The 19,649-nt window shown below is 38.8% G+C and overlaps 1 protein-coding gene across 2 annotated transcripts; it reads right to left on the reverse strand.

Moving 5' to 3' along the window:
* Positions 1 to 372: 372 nt before the first annotated feature.
* Positions 373 to 19,233, reverse strand: LOC122659730 (glucose-6-phosphate isomerase 1, chloroplastic-like). Of its 2 annotated transcripts, none has more exons than XM_043854842.1 (14): positions 18,614 to 19,233; positions 17,424 to 17,546; positions 14,087 to 14,185; positions 13,892 to 13,975; positions 11,803 to 11,946; positions 11,645 to 11,710; positions 10,258 to 10,326; positions 10,040 to 10,147; positions 9,288 to 9,340; positions 7,975 to 8,113; positions 2,458 to 2,614; positions 2,179 to 2,257; positions 949 to 1,015; positions 373 to 841 (listed from the first exon to the last, which is right to left on the reverse strand). In XM_043854842.1, exons 1-14 carry the CDS (start codon positions 19,193 to 19,195, stop codon positions 707 to 709), a joined length of 1,905 nt encoding a protein of 634 aa, XP_043710777.1. In that variant the 5' UTR covers positions 19,196 to 19,233; the 3' UTR covers positions 373 to 706. The 2 variants fall into 2 exon arrangements, with proteins under 2 accessions (XP_043710777.1, XP_043710778.1); XM_043854843.1 differs by having other exon boundaries at positions 698 to 841; positions 2,184 to 2,257.
* Between the last annotated feature and the right edge of the window lie 416 nt (positions 19,234 to 19,649).

A 19,649-nucleotide genomic window follows, 5' to 3' on the forward strand; every position in this document is an offset into this window, starting at 1 on the left:
GCAACTGTTAAGGTGGGATAGAAGTATCTCAAGAACAGGTTCTTCCTGTAGTTTGTTGGTCATATTGCTTTGGACTTGTAATCTTATGTTTCTGCTTGTGGTTCTATATATAGTTGCTGATCGTTGTGGTCATAGCTGTTAGTGAGGTGCTCGGCAAAGAGTAATCCTCCTGTACAGCCAAACAACCTCCGCAAAGCATGAAAATACATTCTTCCCGCAAACCAGACACCATCTTAAAAAAGCCGATCGGCAAAATCATATAGGACAATAGGTTACTAAAGGATTATAAAGTGACACTGAATGACGAGATGAGGCTTTAACCCAAAAAAAAACATGAACAGGCAAGGCTACGCACACCAAAATTTATTAAGATGTGAAATAGAAATGGTAAAAGAAACAAGTGTGTTAACAGAGACAGTAAACAACACAAGCCAATGAGCAATATCCAACGATTAAAAGTTACATCAATGACAACCCAAAACTAAATCCTCTGCTTGCACCCAGAAGAGCTTGAAGTGCTTTTTCGGTACAACAGTGAAACCATTTCCGTTTTATGAACAGAGCGCTACGCAAAAACATCAACAGCTATGCAATTAGAAGCCCCAACATTTCATGGTTCTGGGTTAATATAAGGCTAAGACCATTCATTGGAGCTTTTCCTGTGACCTCAAGGACAAACCATGAAAAATGGTTTCTTTTAAAGAGCTTATTCATACATCACATCAACATTACACTCCCCAAGGAGAACTTTGATGCTTTGAGGTGAACCACAACTGCCTTCAGTAATGAGTGCTCTATCATTTGCTGCCATGTGTGCAATAATCTTGTAAATCATTTCAATCTGCCACACAAAGATACACAATTAGCTGAATACATTTCTGTATGAAGATGAACACCACATGCTACGAATTTTTCATATGATGTGGTCAAAAGGTATCAGAGATATACTTGTTCAGGAGCATGGCAACGATCTGCTATCTCTCCAAGCGTTAATGATTCAACAGGTTCTTTGCAGCTGAAAACACAAACAACAGCAAAGTATCATAAACCAACTTTCCAAGGGTCAAATGGATAAAATTGGTTCATCAAGAGAAAAACAATTCCACCATATATCATTACTCTTGGAACATAATAACTGTGGGAGCCAGGCTTCCTGGGATGAGCTATTGAGCATTAGGCACCGGAAGCATGCATTTATGAATTCTAGGAGGGGATTTTACACCAGTGAAAAAGTTGAATGAGAAGGGGGAAGAAGAAAAAGGTTGAAGGGGAGGGAGATTGAACTCAAAGCAGAACCCAGGCTATGAGACACTGGCCATGTGCTTGTGATGCGATTAGCTCTTCCATTATGTGATGGCCTAGCATCCTAGGAATTTACTAACTCAGAAAGAACTCGTTTGGGCTCCCAGTGATTGGGAATTATCCACGACAAGTGAACATCTAGTAGCTATATCAATTATTTTGTAAAAAAGAGGTGAATTTTTTGTTTATACTACATTGATGCAACTGCTCTTTTTCACTTTTACATTAACAGTCATTTTGTGCATTGTTTTTATTTTTTTTGTATGAGTGAATGGGAGGGGGGGTGGCAATCATCCTTTTGCCTATCCAACAATACATAAATAGCAAATAGGATGATCCCGTTGTTCCTTCCAAAACTACAGTAATATGCAATTGCAGAAGAGTTCTTGGTAACAAAAAAGATGCAAATTATACTGAAGAGTAAAGAAAATCAAAGTGGGACAAGCAAGAGTGACCTAGTACACAAGTCCCCCCCCCCCTTCCCCAATTTAACATCTTCTTTCTTCCCAGTTATAAGCTGATGTCATTCAAAATGCAATTACAAGGGCAAACTTCAAGTCTGATTTCAGATAAATTAAACTAGCTGCCAGTCAAGGATAACCCCACATAAAAGCCTTGTGACAGTGTTAGATGACCATTCTCAAACACTTAACACTATTTTGCTTCTCCTGAATTCTATGTAAATAGGCTTCTCCAAAAGACACCTATTTTGCATCTCCTGAATTCTGTGTAAATAGGCTTCTTCTCCAAAAGATGAACAGACATTTGGTGTGATCAACAAAGGTTTGAAAAATAGATTCCTACCCCCCCCCCCCCAACTGCAAGCAAAGCATTTGAAATTCTTGTTTACTATAACAAAGGTTGGTGATAAAATACCTAGCCTCATTCAGTACAGTCAAAACCCTCTTCTGAAGTGCTAACACTTCTCCTGCAGCCTTTTTCCCAGCTTCCACACCTGAAATAATAGAGTTATGAAGTATGAACATTAGGACAGGGAAGACTGATTAGAAAAATAGGCACCAAAAGCATGAAGCAGCTTTTGGATGAGATGCATTTGGTACCAAATACAACATATAGCTTCAGAATTGCACAAAACCTCTAATGTAGTCTAATAATGATGATGAGACAAAATGCCAAAAAAGAAAAAAAAAATACCTGGTTGGTGATACGCATTAATATTGACCAACGATGCATAAAACCCAACAGCTCGTTCATACAATGCTATTAAAGCCCCCACAGTTCTAGGTGTCACTTCTTGCACTGTAACCGTAATGGATTCACGGTTGTTGGCATAAAGAGCGGATCTTGTTCCCTGTCACAGACTCACAATCAGCATTTGGCAAGGGGTGACACGAAGAAAAACCTACTTAGTTTTCTATAGCCAACAGTCATATTGAGCAATTAATCCATAAAAGCATTCAATCTCGATTTCAACCAATAGTAGAAATGCAGTCAAGTAGTGTTGTACATAGACATATTACTTCAGGTAACGTGATAAAACCAAATGGAATTTGGGTTGCTTCTACTTCTACATGGATATACTGATTCAGACTTCAGAGTATACAGTTCCATCAAACTTGCACAACCTAATATGACTAGTAATGGGCAGTAACTATAAAAAAATTTAAAAAATTTAAATAAAAAATGCATGGCAATATAACTCCCATCTGGTACCTAACTACTTTTACCATGGTTACAGGAACGCATAGTTCAGAACAAGATGCCCCGAATGCAGCTTTATAGAATTTATTGTGTTAGATGGCTTAGAAATTTATAATTTAGGCACCAAAATACTATTTGAAACAGAGTATAGATGAAGAAAACCAGAACCAAGAATGGAGGAAGAAGAGAGAAAGAGAAGAAGATGAGGAAGAGGAGAGAAATGTTAAATTAATCAGTCTCCCTCATACTGCTTGTATTTATAATCTCAAATTACAATAGAAAGGGGAATTCCTAATCATGATAGGATTCCAAGTTACAATAGGAAAAGAACTAGAACTAACAACTCAAACTGAAACTAAGACTAACAACTCACAGTAGAATTAGGACTTGACATAATTAGAAACTAGGACTCCAACTAGGACTAGGAAAATAGAAGATACACATATCAACCAAATCACCGTTCATGTGAACAGTACTTCAACACTCCCCCTCAAGCTGGAGGGTACAAATCACCTAGACCCAGCTTGGTACAACTTCGACGAAAAGCAGGTCCAAATAGAGCCTTGAAAAACATGCACGTTGGAGAAGCATCACGAACATCAGTATAGAACCTTGGAGAAAACTTCATCAGGTCATATCATAGTAGTCATCAGAAGCACCAGTTAGAGAACAAATTTGCAGTGAAGAAACCCAATCAGCAACGATCAACAATATAGGCAGTAGAGAAAACCTCTTGAATGCCAGAACAACAGCGCAGCAGCAGTAACACCATAGGCCTTTCACAAAGAAGGCAAGTAGTAAATTTTCAAAGAAGGAAGACCCCGAGCACAAAGGGGCACAATCACACAAACCCCGTGCATCAAGCACACAAAAGGGGCACAAAGGCATAAAGCCGTAATATCAAAGCCCACACAGGGGCAAAAGGGCATAAAGCCTCACTATCAAAAACCATGATTGTAGCATAAGGTTGCTACGACCCACTGGTAATGTGTAGTATAAGGTTGCTACGGCCACTGGTAATATGTAGCATAAGGTTGCTACAGCCCACTGATAATATGTAGCATAAGGTTGCTACGGCCCACTGGTAATGTGTAGCATAAGGTTGCTATGGCCCACTGGTAATATGTAGCATAAGGTTGCTACGGCCCACTGGTAATATGTAGCATAAGGTTGCTACGGCCCACTGGTAATGTGTAGCATAAGGTTACTACGACCCACTGGTAATGTGCTGATGATACGAGCTGATGAGTTGAGTACGAGCAGATTAAGGATCTCCCAATCAATAACAGTCTCCAATCAAGCAACAATAAGAATCACCATCCATTAGATCCAATCTCCCCCTCACGTGTAACATTACACGTGGACAAATAATGACCACCAATAATTAGCATCACAAAAAATCCAATAATCATGAGTAGCGATGCAACAAGATCACAATAATAATTTCTAATCTCCCCTCACTCATGCACTCCCCAAGTAATGCAAAAACTGGGTCAAAATACCCAACTGGGTTCGGTGTGGACCCACCCAAGTACACAGGTGGCAATAACAAGGGTTAATAGCAGAACCGTAATTATTTCAATGTGAAAAGAGAAGGGCATGGCTGTAATTTAGATGAAATCCGAGTAAAAAAAAGCAAGGCAAAGGGTAAACGTGTAATTGAAAGTGAAATAAGGATAAGGAATAATAATAAAGCAAGAGGAGGCATAAAATTGGAATAATAAAAAAAATAAGGGTAACTTGTAATTAAACTTGAGAAGATTGGGTAAAACCATAAAAGTAAAGTGTAGGGGCAATAGTGGATAACATAGGGGCATGAGACCAAAGGTAATGAGGCCAAAAGGAAAGGCTATAATGATAAAGATAAGGGTAAACATGGAAATCAATAATGTTAAGGATAACAACAAACCAGCAACAATTGATCGACAGTGATGAAACCAATTAGAAGAATCAGAAAACAACCAACATCGCCATCTTTGGCACCAAGCTGCAGGAGCGGAACCAAGCAAGCAAATCGATAACAGAAAATAAGTGTCCAACCAGCAGAAAAAGCTCGATTGATGTGCTTGCAATCGAGAACCACAACAAATCTCACAAGCAATTGAAGCAACAAATCAAAGAAACATAGCAGTACTGCAAAGGAGCATATCAAATAGAGACTATGAAAAATGCATCAAATCACAAGAACCCAGAAATTATTCTCACTAGAAGATTGAACCACCAAATACTACCAAGGCAGAAGTAGATATCGACCATATTATGAAAGAGAAGGTTGTCTTCAACCTTGGCAGTTGCGTAGCGAAAACCAAGAATCGTATCTAGAAATCTCTAGCGTGAACTGGTATAGTAGTAGCAGCAAAAGACAGGCACAATAGCAACCAGCAGAAGCAAAAGCAAAGGAAAAACTTCAAAGTAGCTGAATCAATCGATCAGGTATGATTCTTCATACAATACTTCAGTCTTCAACATACAAAACCCTAGTTCTTTTTTTTTTTTTTTTTCTAAACTAGGGTTTCACCTCAAACCAGTGAACCTTGAAACGACTCTCAAACCGGCTAAAATCAAGGATAGAATCATAGTTAGTAAATCCGCGTATTATACGCGTATAACATGTGGATCTGAATGTTTTAATGAAAAACGTCCCGTATGCCGTATAAGTCGTCAGACACGGGAAAAAATGCGGATTTTAAGGTCTGACGTATTATACACGAATAAAACGCGTATTATACACATATAATACGTTTAATTATATATACCCCAAAAAAAAAAAAAAAAATCAATCTTAAACGTTAAACCAATCTAATACTAACCGTTGGATTCTATCTTAAATGTTACCAAACCAGCAAACCCTCGTCTCTTCTCTTCTCTAGTGGAAAACCAAAGACCAAACTCAGCGGTTGATTCTCCTTCTCCATTCTTCTCTGTCTCTTCTTCCGGTGAGGCGGCGACTGTGCTACTTGCGTTCTTTAGGCCGGCGATTGCAGCAGCAGTTTCCTTAAGGTATTTTTCTGAAACCCTTTCCTCTCCATTCTTCTCCATCTCTTTGCTCTCGGCTTTAGTTTTTAACGGTTTTCCAATTCTAACGATTGGTTGTTGCTTGCATTTTCTTCAACGATTGAACTAAAGCCTCACCACATTGAACTGCCTGCATTTTCTTCAACCAACCTGAAATCTGGAAGGCTGAACCTACTTCGTTAAGTTTCCCGATTGGTCACTTGAGGATCCCTCCCTCGCCAACTTTCTCTTGCGGCCATTACATTCCTGTAAGAATCTCTTTCATTTCATTCAATTGTGCATGTAATTTATCTCTGGTTCTCTAAGATGGGGAATGTGGTCTGTGAATCAGAATTTCTTTTTATTCGTTTTTCCTCCCTCTTCTTGACTTTCATAAATATAAAAATCTCTTCTTTTTTTTTTTTTTGCAGTGTAGATCTGCTGCTACTACTCTAACAGGTTTGGTTCTCTCGGTCGCTAATACAAGAAGGTATAGCCGAAACCCCCCTTGTATATCTTCTCTTTTCAGCTCTTGTGTTGCTTGTGACAGTTTAATAGATTAGAAATTTGTTTATTATGATATTTTGTACAATTTTTATCTATGGCTTTTGAATTGAAATCTTGTCTTGTGTTTTTTATTTAAAATTTTTCTCTTGTATACAAAAGCCCATGTATACAATCTTAAGCAATATTCATTAAGATTGTAATGTGGTAGTCTATCTAATTCCTTTCAATCATCCCTTTTGATTGGCCATTTTGGGTTCTACAATAAAGATTGTAATGAATCTAGGATTGTTAACCAATCAAACTATATATTTAGGCACATCAGTAAATGCTATTATTGTGTTTATTAGGTGTACAAGTCTGTTGCATAGTGAATATATGCACGTATTTTTGCTCCCGGATTTTTTCAGAGCAACCGTATTATATACGTATTAAACATGTACCATATTATTACCGTCACGTTTTATTGCTCCGGATTTTTTGAAAAGTATTATTGTCGTACAGTCCATTTGACTGCCGTACGTATCCGTTCCCGTATTGTTGCCGTTCCCGAACTTACTAACTATGGATAGAATCAGGTATTGGTTAATGCTCTGATACCATGTAACACAGTATAGATGAAGAAAACCAGAACCAAGAATGGAGGAAGAAGAGAGAAAGAGAAGAAGATGAGGAAGAGGAGAGAACTGTTAAATTAATCAGTCTCCCTCATAATGCTTGTATTTATAATCTCAAATTACAATAGAAAGGGGAACTCGTAATCAGATTAGGAATTCCTAATCATGATAGGATTCCAAGTTACAATAGGAAAAGAACTAGAACTAACAACTCAAACTGAAACTAAGACTAACAACTCACAGTAGAATTAAGACTTGACATAATTAGAAACTAGGACTCCAACTAGGACTAGGAAAATAAAAGATACACATATCAACCAAATCACTGTTCACATGAACAGTATCACGTAAACAGTACTTCAACAATATTAAAGAAGCAAACATATCTTTAATGTACTTGCTTTAGATTCCTAAAGTTGAATGGCAGGTTCAGGCCTGTTTTAATCAAAGGAACGATTTCCTTACCAAATGAACAAAATGTCTCTGTATGAGACATCCTATCAAGTTTTCTCTAACTAGATGTACGTTAAATAACTCAAAGGTGATAATTTGATCTTCATTACTGGAGGAAAAAGTGATAAAGGTCTTACAAACTCAATTCATCGGCCTAATCCTCAATCAAAATCTACCAAAGAGCCCAAATAAGTCCCATTAAAATGCCAAATTCACCCCAAAAAAGTGAGGAAGGTGGAAGGAGATTATAGCATTCAAGTTTTCCCCCTTTCTCCTTTCTTCACCCAGTATAGCACATGGGTCATCGAGGCAAAAGAACAACCACATCACTAAAAGCAGGCTAACTTTTATGGATCCAAACAAATCTCTTTAAATTTATGAATACTTAACTACAGATGGTATCCTAATAACAAGTAGAACAACCGTAACAAATAGAGCAAACCTGTAAAAATCCAAACAGGTAGTCACCACAAGTAACACCTGGTTCAAGCTCCCAATCATGACCAGGGGGCCGATCACGTAATACTTCAATGAAGGTAACAAAGAAGTTGTGTACCCCATCTCTCAGCTGTTGAATGTAGCTGTACAAAAGCAATTAGGTAGGCTTTATCATTCTTTTTATCAAATATAACATGTGCAAGTGGGCATTTGTAAAAGAATATAGAGATGTAGAAAAAATCTACCACATAGCACATCAGATGGGGCCCAAATTTTATGGATGGTAGACCCACACGTCCCCTACTAACATGTTAAATTTCAGCCCTATTGGAGTTTTCCAAGTGGCAAAATAGAGCTTTGAAAATCCTGGATTATGGAAGAGTTCACAGTAGTGGTCAGAGTACCGTAGGCATGCATAGACATATATGGGGATGCATGCCAACACAAGGGAGGGTATTTGATTGAATTAAGCTCTGAAATTATACATGTGGCTAATCTAGACAATGTTCTCTCTATCTAATGGCTGGAACTGCCATATCATTTGTCCACATGGCTCAAAATGGTGGGCCATGTAGGAAGCCCTTCCAGGACAAGGTTGTGTATAGGAAATTGTCTATATATATATATATATATATATATATATATATATATATATATATATATATATATATTGCAGCTTGTTGTCACCAAATTGGTGAAGTGAGATGCTGTAACCTTCTTTTGATCCTCCCTTGTCTTATTTCCAAAAGTTATTTAAGTCAGGGATGAAACGGGGTTTTCAAAATATTTGAAAGTGACATCAATATGTAGTGTCATTGTCACATGTGAATGACCGGATTTACCCTCATTGAAAAACAATTGTGTTATACTAAAAGGGCCAAAAATGTTACAACTTCCTTTTCATGAACCATGGTTACAACAAGATTTTCCCTATATACATGGGATCTTCTTGTTGTCACTGAAGTGGTGAACTTGGAAGTTGTAACCTTCTTTTGATTGCACCTTGTCTTATTCCCAAAATTTCTATAAGTCAAGGGTAAAAAGGGATTTTTACTATTATGTCACTATGAAAAGCTATCAGCGTCTTGTACGCTTTTTAAGCTGACATGTGAAATAACATGATTATACCCTCATTTAAAAAATAAAAAAAATAAAAAAAAATAAAAAAATTGCATTATACTAAAAAAGCAAAAAAGTAAGGCTACAAATTCTTTTGCACCAAGTACAGTTACAACAAGATATTCCCTATATAAAGAAATTACAGAAGTTAATGCATCTATCTCTATATAATTTATAAAATGCAAGTGAAAAACTCACGCATGTTGATCTGTGCTCCCTTTATTCCCATAGACAGTAAGCCCTTGATTCACCTGTCATAAGAAAGAGATTGATGACTAAGCATAAGACATTTAGATATTCGGGATGTTTAAAGTGGACCAAAGATCTTGACCTATAATATAAGTTCACTCTTCAATTTAACACAGACTATCTAAATTAGCTTGGAGGGGATATCTTTTCTGCACAATTATTCAGGGCCTCAGGAGCGGGAGGTTCAGAGCAGAGTCCTGTATCACTCAATCCTAGAAAGGACAGATTGGTCGGTTTCCATTCCGTGGCTTCGAGACCTTTGCAGGTCGCACAACACACCGGACACACCTCTCCACTTCATCCATCCTATTTTAATTCTCTGTGAAACATCATCTTCTATGTCACCTTCTTTATTTATGATTGATCCCAGGTACCTAAAATAATCACTTCGTGAAATCTCCCTCTCATCAATTTTCTCCACCTCATTATCGTCCTAGTGATAATGAATATGACCCTTTTTTTTGTAATATGCTTCCATTATGAAAATTACAGTGTCAATCCATTGAAGATTGCTCTTTTACTTGAAGTGTGTGTTACAGCTTAGCCTAAAAGCTCGAACTGTTAGGTAAGGTCAACGTAAATGTATAAATCAACATTAAGACAATCAAAATTTTAACCAGAATCCATTCAGCCTAAAAATGAAACCCAGACGTTTGGAAACATAATCACATTATGTATCAGTAGGTTGGTTTAATGCATACCCGATTACCATCTAGGTCAAACTCCTTTCCAAGTGATTCCATGACCAACTGCTGCAAATACCTACTAAACAGTAACAGGCTATCCTTATAAGGAAGTACAACCATATCCTGTGAAAAGAAAAAGCAATCAATGCACAACCATTTGTGAGGGGTTTTCTGAACAAGAGAAATTAGACAATAAATTCATCATGAATTATTGAAAGAGAAGAAATGCAAACCTTGGATCCCACTCCATCGGAAGCCCAATACCAGCATAAAGACAGCAAAGCTGCAGGGTTATTCTTCACCTAAATAATGTAAAGAAGAGTTAAAAGAACAAAAAAATGGAAGAAAAAATTACAAAACTTCTAGTGGATCAAGAATATACAAGTGATGGAAACAACTGAACCATGAAGCTTTCAGCTATTCAGCCAATATAGCAAACAAGAAAGACGAAATTGAAGGGGGAAACATGAATGGTGCCTGTTTTTATCTTCAGATTAATATAAAAATGGAAGTTACACTCCACTGCTAAATGATTATGCAAACATTTGCACACTTGATCTATTTCTTCACATGAAAGCAGAATGAGAAGTGCTGAAAAATTGAACCACATACAATGGTGCTTGTGAAGAATGGATTGAAGGATCACTTTCTGAAAATAATTTGACAGAACACTGTAGTTGAAACCGTGCAGATAATAAGTTTTTCAATGAATGAAGGTACTAAAGTTGATTGCTTTCTGCAAAGCTCTTCCCTTGAATAATGAATTGCATTTCAAGCAAAAGTTAACACAAACTCTAAGCCCAACACAGCATTAGTGCATTTCGACCAGTGACATAGATGTGCAGCACTTAATAAAATGATCAGGACATTTAATTGATGAATTGTGCTGACTAAAGCCTAGTGATAAAAAACCAAGGGATAACATGGAACAACAAAAAATTTTAAACTGAATATCACCAAGGAAATTTGTCTTTAAAGTTGATCCCCAGAGGAAAAAGTTTCTCCACATTGTGCAGCTTTACTGCAGATGATTTCCTGAGATGTAGCATTTGTTTCTATGCCTCTTTGATAAACACGTGCAAGATGAGTTATCTTTCCGTGTCTACAATTGACAACAAATAAATCCCCTTTCCCCCCTACCTCTTTATTCTCCTTTTATATCCATTTTTATGACCAACCTCTAACAAAATTACTCTTAAATCATCTAGGAAAATAGTCTGTTTCCCTTTCAGAAAGGTTTCTCAAGCAAAAGACATCATTTAAACATCATACATAATGAATATTGCATCTTAGAAGCTGTTGAAGATCCAATTTATTACAGAGTAAAGAGTGACTTGCTTGCAGTGATAGGAGTTGTTATTTCAATCCTCCAATATAACCATAAAACTCTTTAGTAACAACAACAATAATAGTGATATTAATAATATGGGAGACGGTTCTCTGAGCAAGCGGCATAGAGGAGCGCACCAACAAAACGGTATCATACATTGAAGGGCAGCGTCATTTCATGTGAGGAGGACAGATAGACACAGAGGTGCTAGCGTACCCTACCCCAGCGGCTCAGAGAACCTTTTCCCTAATAATATTTAGCAAGGAACAGATGCAGAGAAGAACTTTTACCACAGTGGTCCTGGTTGCCTCATCCATCAGTGCTGCACCAGCAAGCATTTCTCTAATATTAATTCCCTGCAAAAATGTCATTTGTAAATAAGCATCCATGATAAGAAAGGGGGTGGAGAAAGCTAAATATAGCCCAAGATAATAAAGTAAGTACGTGCCTGGAGTGCCGCTGGAAGCAGACCAACAGCAGACATTACAGAAGTTCTACCTCCCACCCAGTCAAACATTGGAAATCTTGCTACCCAACCCTCTAATCTTGCTGTATTATCCAACAATGAATTTTCTTGTGTAATAGCAACACCCTGCATAAGTAACCAAAAAATGGATGACACTTCTGCTATTTCAACACACACAAAAAAAAAAGAGTACATGTACGTGCTGCTAAATAATAGTTTGTATGGGGCTCAAATTAAAGTCACTTACATATAGGAAAAAATATAGGGAATGTTGCATATGGAATTGTAAAATATTTGAAAATATTCAAGATATTCAAGGGAAAAAATGCCAAGCATAACACATACACAAGTAATACAAAACTACAGATTACCATCCAAAATGAACAACACAGGGAAAATAGAAAAAAATCATCGTTCCACAGATATCATATTTTGCTCAGCAATTACACCTTGTGTTCATTTTTATTATATGTAATAATTATATTAAAAGTCTGGTCCCTATTTGATCCACTTTAAAGGTCAACAAATTCTATTCCCCAGTTCTCCCTTTTCGAAGTATTCATTTGCCATTGTAAACTATACACTTGCACATTTAATCTTCAATATTGTTAGCTCTAGTAAGAGGTGAGACTAGGGAAATGTGGCCCACAACTATATCACATAAAGTACATGTGATTTCCATGTATCTAGCCATTTATTAAAAAAAAAATTTAATACCAACAAAAACAAATCATTGGTCTTAGTTAAATGGCTTAGTCAACAGTCAATACCAAAGCATACTTTGTAGAAACGAATACCTAAAACGATACAGAAAGGAATAGAAATTGCAAAAAAAAATACACAAAGGAATAGAAATCACAAAAAACCAATCACACAATGCAAGGATTTATGTGGTTCGGCAAGATTGCCTATGTCCACAGTGAGATGAGATCTGCTTCACAATCAATGGAGAATAGGGTTACAGCCGCTCGTCCTCACGCCTCTCGCAGATTACAGAGAATTTAACTCGCTACAATTCATAGCAACATTATGTAGGTATACTTTACCGAAATACAACCCCCCCCCCCCAAAATAAATAAATAAATAAATCCTCTCTCAATCCTTCGGGCCCGAGGCCTTTTAGCGGCCCTTCTGAATCAGCCAACAAACACAAGCGACGGAATACAAGACATCATACCCCCAACATACTTGAACATATAAAGTAAGATCACTTGGTGCTGAATCAACTGGCCCAAGAGCCAAACCTGATTCAAATTGCTTTAATTTTCCCAATCCTAACCAAACTGAGTTATGAAAAGCCAACCAAATAACATAAAAATAAGTTAGTTGAACTGGACCAGTGAATGGTAGTACTCCCCCCCCCCCCCCCAAAAAAAAAAAAAAAGAAAGACTTCAGACTGTGGGGCAGGCCACCTTGTTTTATTGCAAGCTTAACCCATTAAGGATTATAGCAAGCCCCCAAGAAATAGAGGCAGAAACCCAGTTTGACTTGTCCCCACTCAGGGGAGATACGCGATGTGGACCTACTAAGGCAAGTCAAATTTTAATGGTTATACAGTTAAGGAATTAATGGCAATTTGGGACTTGCCGAGTTCAGTCTAGTAAAGAGGTAGTGGACCGCCTAACTGGAACTAATTGATTTACCAAAAAAAAAAGTAATCAACGATTGACACAGCCAATTATAAGGAATGATGGAATAGGATGGTCCTGCTATACAGGAAACTGTAATAAGAATGCAGCTCAACAACAACAAAGAAAGCAACTGTAATAAGAATGCGGCTCAACAACAAAGAAAGCTCTACATGAGCAAAAGAAAATGAAGGCACCATGGGGGTGGGGGTGGGGGTGGGGGTGGGGGTGGGGGAGGGGGGGAAGAGAAGGTTCATGAATTATGGCAAACACTGAAATGGTAATAGGAAGAATATATCATCACTATGACAAGCAAATTTATTCTAGTTTAGTTAAATATATGGAATTATGGACCCATTTACCATCACATTTCAGTACCAGCCAAAATGAATTTAGCATCTAAATTGTAAAGATTAATGACAAATGTAGAAACAAGTCAAACCTGTTTTGAGAAATCAAGGCCAGCATCTCGGAATGCCTTTTGCACTTCCAGCAGACCATTTCGAGTTTCAGGTGTACCTCCACTCTGAGTAAAAATTGAATATGCCATTACATGAGAAATTTATATAAAAGATATTTTACAAGTCTGGACTTCTGGAAACTTGACAAAAGAAGAAATTTTCTACAATGGACTTACCTTGGAAGTTACTACCACAAGCGTTGATGCCAATTCTGGTCCAAGCTGTGCAATTTGATGATCAATTCCAGCTGGATCTGTATTATCTATAAATCTTATCTGCCACAAGAAAAATAAATAAATAATCACTACCTATCATGTCTCAAGGGGATCCGACAGAGAGAAAATAACAAAAGCTTGATCTCTGATTAAGTAGGTAATCAACAATGAAATTTAATTATCCTCGATGTAAAAGGTCAGTAGAAGCCCTTTATCTATCTAGCTTAAATCAGCAGCGACATTAGCATGACCAAGGACACAGTTAAACAAAATGCTTAAACCACTATGAGTTGATAGCGTAAGTTGTCCAAATAATGAGTGACTACCAAAAAATAAGGAAACAAGTAAATAAGTCATCCAAGTCCTTCTTAAGATGTCTTTCCCCCCCTCCTTTGTCAGCTGGATCCACTTCTGTATCTCTACCCCTCATTTCTCTGTCCTCCTCAACGGCAGCCCTGCGGGTTTCTTCCCCTCCTCTGCTGGCATCCGCCAGGGATGTCCCCTCTCCCCCTTCCTCTTCTATCTTTCCCTTGAGGTTCTCTCCCGCAGCCTTCAATCCAAAACTGACCTTCACCTCATCTCCCCCATCCCCAAGTGTAAACCCACCAACCTGACCCACCTAGCTTTTGCGGACGATCTTACGATCTTCTCCAAGGCCATTCCCTCCTCCATTGAGCATATTATGTCCTCCCTACACCTTTTTCAGGGCCTCTCCGGACTTCGCATCAACCTCCTAAAATCCCAAATCTTCCTTGTTGGGGTTCCTGACTCGACCAAAACTACCCTATCCAACATCACAGGCTTCCCCATCACCACCTTTCCTATCCGCTACCTTGGCCTCCCCCTAATATCAGCCAAACTTTCAGCCCATCACTGCAACCCCATCCTAGACCTCCTCCGCAAGAGACTACAGCTCTGGAAAGCCAAACTTCTATCCTATGCAGGCCGCCTTGAGCTCATCAGATCGGTTCTCCAGTCTTGCTACATTTATTGGAGCGGTGTTTTTGGCCTTCCCAAGGCTACTATCAAGGCTGCCGAATCCATCATGTGTGCTTTTCTTTGGAAAGGTTTGGACTCTGCCAAGTTCCTTCACCCCAAGAGTTGGTCTGCCATTTGCCTCCCCAAATTTGAAGGAGGTCTGGGGCTCAGAAGGATCAAAGATGTTAATCTTGTAGGTTCCATCAAGCTGCTTTGGAAACTCCTCTCCAACAAATCTAGCATTTGGACCTCCTGGGTGTATGTGGGGCCTCTTCGTAGAGACTCAATTTGGACTATCAGTCCTAGCACAGACTCTTCCTGGATTTGGCGCAGAATTCTTCAAGTGAGACACATTGCCAAAGGGTTTATCTCTTGCAGGATTGATGACGGGCAGCAAACCTATCTTTGGCTAGACAATTGGCACCCTTCGGGTGTCTTGGCCTCCTTAGTCAGCCCCCGCACCATCTATGAGTCCGGCTTGGACAGGCTGTCCCCTGTAGCATCCATCATCACTGATGGCTCTTGGACCCCCCCTCCTCCCTCCCTCCCTCCCTCCCTCCTTGGCTGATCTCTGGAGTTCCCTCCCCCTTATTCCCTCGGGTCACAGAGGCAGAGGGGACACCATTTTATGGCTTCCCTCCCCCACTGGCACTTTCAGCTCCCACTCTGCTTGGGACACGGTCAGACATAGAGGGACCCCTTGTCCTTGGCACAAAGTGGTTTGGTACAAAGACCACATCCCTAGGCAGAGCTTCATAGCTTGGCGCACCCTTGCAAATTGCCTCCCAACTCAGGCCTTCCTCATCCACAGGCACATGCAAGTCTCCCCTACTTGCTGCCTCTGTTGGAATGGACACGAAGACATCGACCATCTCGTCTTCACCTGCCCCTTTGCTGCCTCCATCTGGAACCGGGTTCTTCATCATTGCTGGCCTGCTCGTAGAAGGCCTCTTCCCTTGTCTCGGGAATGGATTTGGATTCATATGACTTTTGGTGGAAAGTCGATCTGTGAGCTGTGACACGGTTGGAAAGCTTGCTTTTTGTGCTACTATTTCCCACATCTGGATGGAGCGTAACCTTAGAAGATGGACGTCCAACTCCCACTCTTTAGACATGATTTGGAAGGCCATCTTCTTTGATGTCTCATCTAAAGCTAATTCCCTCCCCCCTACTAGTGTCATTGATTCCCCAAGGAACAGGTATATTGTTGTCTCCTGGGGTCTCTCTTCTACTATTTTGCGCCCTACCTAGTCCTTTCTAGTTTCGGGCTAGTTGGCCTTCGGGCTTGTATATCCCTCTCCCCGTTTTCTTCATAATTAAATTTTTATTCATCCAAAAAAAAAAAAAAAAGTAAATAAGTAACATATAATACCCATGTATAGCATGAAATGTCCTACTAACAGCAAAATATAAACAAATAAGAAGACATCTTCAACCCCCAATATGACAACATCACAAGAACTAGAATTTGTTGAAACGGTCAAGGATGAAACACTCACAGATTATTAATTTCCATTGATTGAATGACCTAAGGCAGATTTATTTGGAATTATTCAAATTCATCAGTAAATAGGGGCGGTGGGAATATAAAGAGGACAGAACAAAACAAATGAGTCAATATTTCCTTTTCCTAATAAGTTGATTAATAGAAGTGAAAACTAATGAAAATTATTCAAAAAATTAAAATATGAAAAAAAAAAATCATGTTCATGTAATAAGCGTGAAGAAGATAAGAACGCAGAGATCGATTAATTACAACACTGAGACATTCAAAATCATAAATGAACACAGCCAATAGAACCTAATATTAGCCCAATAGTTGAAAATTTTAGGAGCAGATAATTGTGATAATGTTTTTGAGCAGTGAAGACCAATGATGGCAGCAATGAGAAGTCGTTTAGTGCAGGTTAAAGTCTTTAAAGGGGCAAGAAAAGTCTGGCATATATATCAACTGAGGTAGTTAAAATAAGTTTGAGCATAGAAGGTTTCATAAACTGAAAAAGAGAGTTCATGTACCAAACAGCTGGAACAAAAATCAAAATGACAATGATTAATTATTCATTCAGCCATTGCTCAATAACTAACCATAGGGGGGATTGGGGGGGGGGGGGGAAGAAATGGAAAAGTTCAAAATGAAAAAAAAAAAAAAGTTCTATATTAATTACTTAAATAACTAAATTAAGAAACCAATAAATAAAACAAAACAAATCTCTGTGGAAAAAACTATTCAAATTTTATACGCAGGACAGCTGTGGCATGAGGAAGTAGAAATGTAGAATGGGAAGTATAATCTTACAAGATCACAAACCCAGAGGCATACCTTGAGAGGAGGATTATCAGGAGCCAAAGCCTCTGCAACAAACTGTGGTCCCAAAGCTGAACCACCAATTCCCACAGAAAGCACATGAGTAAAGTGGCCCTCTGGAGATGATGGGGGCTTGATCTGCAGTCACTAGGATGTCAAATATAGAATGATGGAGTTAATCAACAAAAGCATAACTATCACTGCTGAATTATAGAAGTTTTTGTCTGCAAAAGTGTAACATACAACTAAGTTGCACTTGATTACTTTAACTACTTCTTTCCCATTGTTTTGTTTTGTCCTTTTTAAGGTTTAGACCATAGAAGAGAAGGCCAATAGTCATGCAGGCTATACGCTTGAATGATATTGCAAAGAGAAGGGAAAAGTATTACAGGCAGTATTTTGCTAATATATCAATATGAAGACAAGACTAAAGGTAAAATCTTGTTGTAACCAAGGTTTGTTACAATAAGATACTTAATCAGAGATCAAGCTTATTTATGTTATAGCTTTTTTTTAACGTTGGTAAATCCTATCATTTCACCACACAAAAAAATTATAAACTGCATTAAATGGCTTTCAATTTTTTGAAATCTCTTTTTTACCACTACTGTTCACCACCTTGGTGACAAGAAGTTGTTCCCAACACTAAATGTAAGCACAGATGCATCTACTATGGCTTTTAAGTTTTAATGATGTCTTCAGATTATTGTGTCACCACTCATTAATAGAAAAGAATGATGTTTCAAAATTCCTTTCTTTTATAAGATGTCATTCATTTGGCAACAAGAGCTAAAGTAGGTCTACGTAAACTCATTGTAGTGATGAAGAATCAAGGTTTCAATTTGTGTTATTTTAATTCATCACCTAATTTTCCTACTAGATTCTTTCATAGATTCTGTGTTTAGACTGTAGAATTAAGATTCAAATGAACTTTAAACGATTTTAATCTTGAAGCCCACCTATTTGTAAAGAAATAGTACTTAAGAGTAATGAAAACTTCGCAATAGTTTTCGGTCAGCCAAATTGGACACTCAATTACGGTCTAAACTGTGAATTGCTCTTCACTATCAGTACTCACTCCTTATTATGACGGCAAAACTAATATAACACAACAGCATTCCCGGGGGAAATTTTTTCCTATTATTCTAGAAGTATCAAGAAGAAGTTTTGAATGAATAAAAGGGGGAGACGGAAGATGACCCCACCTTACCACCGATTACATCGTCGGCGAAATTGCAGATAGCATCGAGCGTGTTGTCAATCTGGGAGCGAAGAACAGATTTAGGACCAAGCTGAGAGTTGCGAAGCCAGTAATGACCAACCATCCGCCCCTCGTCAGGATTGGAAATTGCGCCCTTTTCGAGCTCCCGCATCGCCTTGAAAGCAGCCTGCAACTTCGGCTCCATCTGCTCAAAAAACTCTTCCGTAAAAGCAATCCGGCTTACATCAATGACAAACCCCAACTCCTTGTGCTGGTACAGCCATTCCACATATCGATTCCACAAAGCGATCGCGCCCTTCTCCAATCCCTTACTCTGCTTCGGAAAGCCATCACTCTTCGATAAACTCGCCGGAACCTCCCGTGCGACGGATTGTGGTGGCTTGGGATTCAAATTCCGATCAGAAGATCGAGCAACGAGCTTCAAACGGTTCAGAGCGGGGACAGTATCCTTGCGAAGGGATCGAAGAGAGGATGCAAACGAGGTTGCTGTTGTTTTCCCAACAAGACGATCGGGCTTAAATGTTGAAGAGGAAGAAGTACAGACGCCGGAGACGGTCGTCGCCATGAGAGGAACTTTGAGGATCAATTCAACGATGAAAACGGAGGGAAGCCTAACTATAGCTTTCCCATAATCATCACTTGTATATTTGTCTGGAGTTGAGCCATTGGCTGGCGCATTTATATATGGATCTCTTGAATCTCGAGTATCTCACTCTGATGCCAGGGAGAGGGAGAGAGAACGCGAACACATGAACCTGTCTTTCGTGTGCATGATGTGCAGGCGACGGTGTAGAAGGCTCACACGCACGCAAACCTGTACATTTTTTTTTTGGTAGAAAACCTGTACATATTTGATATTTCTTTTGTTTTCTTGCCCGTTATAGAAAACCACCATGGCCCTGCCGAGAGGTGGAGCTCCTATGTCTGATCTGAAACGACAGGGATTTCCGCCGGTCTATGTGATGCAATTACAAAAACAACCCTACAGAATATTCGATCGTCAGCAAGCATCAAAATGC

This window comes from Telopea speciosissima, chromosome 4 (genome assembly GCF_018873765.1).
Source record: "Telopea speciosissima isolate NSW1024214 ecotype Mountain lineage chromosome 4, Tspe_v1, whole genome shotgun sequence".
In the NCBI taxonomy this organism is placed as follows: Eukaryota; Viridiplantae; Streptophyta; class Magnoliopsida; order Proteales; family Proteaceae; genus Telopea; species Telopea speciosissima.

Coding starts and splice junctions, on each gene's coding strand:
- LOC122659730 (XM_043854842.1), bottom strand. CDS start 19,195: ATGGCGACGACCGTCTCCGGCGTCTGTACTTCTTCCTCTTCAACATTT. Junction 17,547..18,613: donor ACGATGTAATCGGTGGTAAG/GTGGGGTCATCT, acceptor TAGTGACTGCAG/ATCAAGCCCCCATCATCTCC. Junction 9,341..10,039: donor TTGACCTAGATGGTAATCGG/GTATGCATTAAA, acceptor TTCTTATGACAG/GTGAATCAAGGGCTTACTGT.